General features: G+C 39.2%; 1 protein-coding gene and 1 pseudogene across 1 annotated transcript; one reads left to right on the plus strand and one right to left on the minus strand.

The window, feature by feature from the left end:
• Positions 1–7: 7 nt before the first annotated feature.
• Positions 8–2510, minus strand: LOC106319895 (annotated as a pseudogene).
• Positions 2511–4520: 2010 nt separating this feature from the next.
• LOC106319886 lies at positions 4521–5105 on the plus strand. The gene has a single exon (XM_013758287.1). The coding sequence runs from the start codon at positions 4521–4523 to the stop codon at positions 5103–5105; it is 585 nt and encodes a 194-aa protein (XP_013613741.1).
• Positions 5106–5630: the final 525 nt, after the last annotated feature.

Genomic DNA, 5630 nt, shown 5'->3' on the forward strand with positions numbered 1-5630 from the left:
AGTTTATGCGGGCGCTATGGTACAACATATTCTTCAGCTTCATCTGTTTAAAAAAACATTCTTAGAGTTGGAGATTCATGAATCATGGTCAGGTTCTAAATAATCTTAGTTACCTCTCTGGATGCTCTGTCCCACACAACTGCTTCTCTGTTCAAATCAGCTGATGCAAACATAGATAAATCCGGGGAGTAACGAATGACGCTGATGGCGCCTCTGTGTTTCTCAAGAACTGCTTCCTCGGTGAGGGAATCACCATTAACAGCATACAGACGGAGCTTACCGTCTTGACCACCGACAATAGCTTCAGTTCCATCAGGTGTTACAGCCAAAGCAGTGACAGTGAACCCAAGGTTGATGGTTGACACTACTTTCTCACCACGGAGAAACACAACTCCTGACTCAAAGGCCACCAGAAGGAGACCTGGTGAGAGTGGTGCAAGGCTTAGATCATTTGGTTTGGTTTTCAACGCCAATAGACTCTTCGTTTGTGCACTGACCGTCTTGATAAGAGATCCTGGATATCTGAATAAGTATCAAATTGTAAAAGAAAGCATAAACTGCTTAGTTCATCAACAAAGGCGCTTATAACAGTTCTAAGTGTGAAAACCAACTTACAGTATTGTCAAATCCAGATGTTATGATCTCTTCTTCATGAGCAGCAAAGCACTTTATTTGAGAGTTTTGCTCCCGCTGCAATTTACCGCAAAAACCACGGCCCATCATCCATTTACATATCAGACCATCATACCTACCGGATAGTATGTAGTCAGAATTTCCTCTGAGCACAGATAAGGAAGAGATGTTCTTCATATGTCCCGAGAACTGGAAGGGGGATTTATCAAGATCGCTTGCTGAGAATATGCTGATTGTTCCACCTAGAGAAACAGTGACAATGTGATCGTTTTGCCACAGACACCCGACAAGCATGTCGTCCACTCCACCTGATGATCCAGGACAAGTCAACGTGGTCTTCAATGTTCCGTTACCAGAATCCAAGATTTCCCATACTTTAGCTGACTTGTCCGCAGATACAGTGAGGACCTGATTGGTCATTTAAACATATACAACAAGTGAGTACAGACGCAGCATCAACCATATTGTAATCAAGAATTAAAATATAGAAAATATCTCACTGGGTCTTCATATAAAAAGAAAATAGCTCATGCATCTACAATCAAATATCATATGCTATTCTTATCGACCCTATTCAAGCCTGATATCACGGATTCAGACAATAATTGAGAATATATTACAACAAACAGACATAACGTAGTACCTCTTTGCCATCAGGACTCCAGCTAACCGCGTAGATGCTGCCTTTATGCCCATCTTCAGAGGAAAGTTCCCCCAATTTCTCACAAGTCTAATCATCATATATGATTGATTCCCTTTTTATCTGAACTTACAGTAATGAACTTACTTCCATCTGGTGAATACCTCACACAGTTGACAAAGTTGGAATGCTCTCTGTTGATCAACAAACAACAACCTCGTAAGCACACATATAAAAAATTTCTTTCTTTAAGAAAAGGAGCGAACATCAGACCTGCTTGAGAGCTTGAACTTGAAAGGAGGACCTTCGTAGAAATTAACCAGAAAATCCTCTCCACAAGTTACAATGCGGAAGGGTCTGGTAGGCTTGAAAGCACAGCTAAGAACACGCCTTGAATGTCCATCAAACTCTCCCACATTCGATCCTGAATCCCACCTAACAGAGGTGAAAAAGGCATTTCCAGTCAAACAAAACAAGACAGTTAACAAATCAAGAATCTATATCATTGATACACTGAGTTCGATCTGATTCAACAAATCCAATACAACAATCAGCAGAAAGACATAAACTTAGACTGCTCATTAGAAGTCAATGCAATAAACAAAACAAGACAGGCAACGAATCAAGAATCTATCATCGATACACTAAGTTCGATCTAATTCAACAAAACTCAACGCAACAATTAGCATAAAAAAACATAAACTTTGACTGATCAATCGAAGTCAACTTAAAAATCCGATCAAATCATCAAATCCCTAAGATCGTAAACAGCTTCATATTCAACAGTGTTTTACTACTCACATGAAAGCACGAACTAGAGACTTTCCTTTGCCATCACCAGAAGCAACGATCCGCATCCCATCAGCCGACCACTGGAGATCATCGATCCTCCCAGCCAAAACCTTAAACTCCTTCTTCAGAACATGATCGTCGTGAGCTCCCCAGATTCTCACCGTCCCCGAGACGTCGCCCGACGCGATCCACTCTCCGTTGGGGGGAGTACCGCGCCACCGTAGCTGGGTAACCCCTCTCCGTCGAAGTGATGCAGGCGTAGCCGCGTAGGTTTCGGCGAGAGTCATCGTTGAGAAGAGGACTTTGCGGAGATCGGGTTTGAGTGGGGGGGGGGATCGCGAAGGAAAAGGTGAGAGGAGAAGGAGACCACACAGAGAGAGACGGCCCTGTTCGTTTGCTCACATCTGGGTCGGACATGAAATTTTTTTTATATGAGTCTAGATACTTTTCCACTTCCTCAACTACAAGATTAAGATGCGAATAAAGGTTCATTATAATGCTACGTGAAAATGGATCACAGCTCAATTTTTAAAAACTAATCTCAAAAGGTGAGTCTTTGCTGGTGCATAGTTCAGTCCAAAATGATAAATGACAAAAATACCCTTTTCAAATCAAAATATTATTTAAATCTTAAATTCTATTTTTTCTCCATATATATTTTTCTGCTATAACCAAAAAATGCATTTTCTCGCAAAAACTGAAAAACACATTTTCCCGCCAAAACCACAAGATGCGTTTTTCGGCAAAAAACATAAAACACACATTTCCATAAAAACACATTTTTTGGCCAAACCAGTAAAACCGCACTTTTCGACCAAAACCGAAAAAACGCATTTTCCGTCAAACAAAAAAACCGCATTTTCTCGCCAAAACCCAAAAAACGTATTTTTCCGCCAAACTCCAAAAAACATTTTCCGGCCAAAAACGCAAAAAACATTTTTCGCCAAAACCCGAAAACGCAATTTTCCCGCCAAAATCGGAAAATGGAATTTTTCCGCCGAAACCGGAAAACGCATTTTCCCGCTAAAACCGGAAAACACAATTTTCCCGCCAAAACTAGAAAACGCAATTTTTCCGCCAAAACCGGAAAACAGAATTTTCCCGCCAAAACCGGAAAACAGAATTTTCCCGTCAAAACTGGAAAACTCATTTTCTCGCTGTTTTCCGCCAAAACCGGAAAACACAATTTTCCCGCCGAAACCGTAAAAATGCTTTTCCGGCCAAAATCACGAAAACAAACTTTTCCCGCCAAAATCGCGAAAAAACTTTTCCCGCCAAAATCGTGAAAAAAAAACTTTTTCCATCAAAAACACTTTTCCCGCCAAAACCGCAAAATACACTTTTCCCGTCCAAACCGCAAAAAGGTATTTTTCCGCCAAACCCATTAAAACGTATTTTCCGCCAAAACCACAAAAATGCACTTTTTCGCCAAAAACACATTTTTCCTCAAAAGCTGCAAAATTATTTTTCGCCAAAACCGTAAAAATGCTATTTTTCCACCGAAACGTAAAAAATTATATTTTAATCATTTTAATAACAAGTCCACCTGGATGTAGATGGAAAGTTAAAAAAATGAAAAGCAAACGAACATAGTTGCATTCAGATGATTCATCTGGAAGCATGGACGAAATGAAGAAACGAACAACACCCAGATGAAGCATCTAGATAAGACATCTAGATGGACTATCTGGATGCATCTTCCAGATGTACAAACGAACATGGCATTGACGAGGAGAAATGAAAAGGACGGTTTTTATTTTAAATTGCTTTTTTTTTAATTTAAGATAATGTAATGATTATCTCTCCATGTTTATACCCAAATATGAAGGTATCTGAGTTAATATTATAGTCATCTCATAGTTGGAATGAAGCTTTATTGGAGGAATTGTTTGTTCCTTATGATATTAAGGAGATTAAAAACATCAGATTATCAAAATTCAATCAGTGTGATCGGTATGTTTTGCATTTTACTCCTGATTTGAAATACTTGGTTAAGTCTGGTTATTGGACGATTACACATATGTATTCTAAAGATGATCCTATAGAGCCGCCTCAGGGTTCTTTTCAGCTAAAGAACCAAATTTGGGATTTGGAAATTCTCCTCAAGATTCAACATTTCCTTTGGAAGGCCGTGTCTGGAGCTTTGTCGACTTTTGTTCAGATGTGTTCTCGTGGTATTAATATAAATCCGATATGCCAGAGGTGTTGTCTGGAGGAAGAAACTATCAATCATGTTCTTTTCTTATGTCTGCATGCCTTTGCGACATGGAGATGCTCTGGGTTACCATTACATGGCATTCAATCTACTGATTTGGAACAAAACATTGCAGAATTATTCAACATGCTGCATAGAAGAAATATTCCTAGCTCAATCAGTAAGCTTTCATTCTGGTTAATTTGGTATATCTTGAAGTCAAGAAATGAGTTTTTGTTGGCGCAAAGAAACGTGCATCCAATGGAAGATGTGAAACGTGCAATGGACCGTAATGAAGAGTGGAACAACACATTTGTCTCAGCTAGGGTTAATGTTGTACGTCAAGTAAGAAATTCAAAATGGGAACCTCCTCCGGTGGGCTGGTTAAAATGTAACTTTGATAGTAGCTTTCGACGGGAAGATAAGATAGGTGGAATTGGATGGATAGTTCGTGATGAGAAAGGACATTTTCTGAAAGCAGGAATGGTTATCCAAGAGAATGTTACGTCCCCTTTACAAGCTGAGGCTCTTGCGTTTTTGTTTGCTTTACAGCAGATTTGGATCAATGGATGGCGAAGGGTATGGTTTGAAGGTGGTAGTTCCGAGCTTGCGCGAATCATTAATACGGTGGTACAGGATCATGCATGTTTAGGTAACATACTCTATGATATTCGTCATTGGATGTCAAAGCTGACAAGCTGCTCGTTGGACAGTGTGAATAGGGAACGTAATATGGATGCTGATGTTTTATCTAAGAGAATAGTGGGGGTTAATGACAATGTAGTTGTATATAATTCACCACCTTTATGGTTGGTTTATTATTTGTATTGGCCATATACTACTTGATCTTCAGTAATAAAAAACCAGTTGATTGAAAAAAAAAATGAATTTCATCACATAAAAACCAATTAGATGTGGTTTGCGAAATTATAGAGGTGATGATTTCTATATTTTAAATATGTGAGTCTTTGCTGTTTTCAAACCTCTTTCAGAGAGACTGCCTGTTTGTTTTGCTTGAGGACAAGCAAAAGGATAAGTCTGGGGGAGTTGATATACCATGGATTTGACCCATTTTCATCCATGGTATATAAGTGTTTTACTATCTATATATTATATATTCTATCTTATTATGTATGTTTTCAGGTTCAGGAGTATCTTGGAGTAAAGTGATGATTATGGAGCATTTATGAGTTTAAAAGAGATTTCATCCGAGATGACCATTAGAGATCGCTACGAAGAAAAAGCAATCGTTCGATGCACATCCAGTGTCGTCGATCGATACAGAAGAGAAGCCTCGACGATTAAATATTATGATCGATCGATGTACATCAGGTACCATCGATCGATGTCGAGATGCGAGATGCGCGACTT

The sequence above is a fragment of the Brassica oleracea genome, unplaced genomic scaffold (genome assembly GCF_000695525.1).
Source record: "Brassica oleracea var. oleracea cultivar TO1000 unplaced genomic scaffold, BOL UnpScaffold00679, whole genome shotgun sequence".
Taxonomy (NCBI): Eukaryota; Viridiplantae; Streptophyta; class Magnoliopsida; order Brassicales; family Brassicaceae; genus Brassica; species Brassica oleracea.

What these genes read in the sequence shown, in the direction of transcription:
- LOC106319886 (XM_013758287.1), top strand. Translation starts at nt 4,521, where the DNA reads ATGGAAGATGTGAAACGTGCAATGGACCGTAATGAAGAGTGGAACAAC.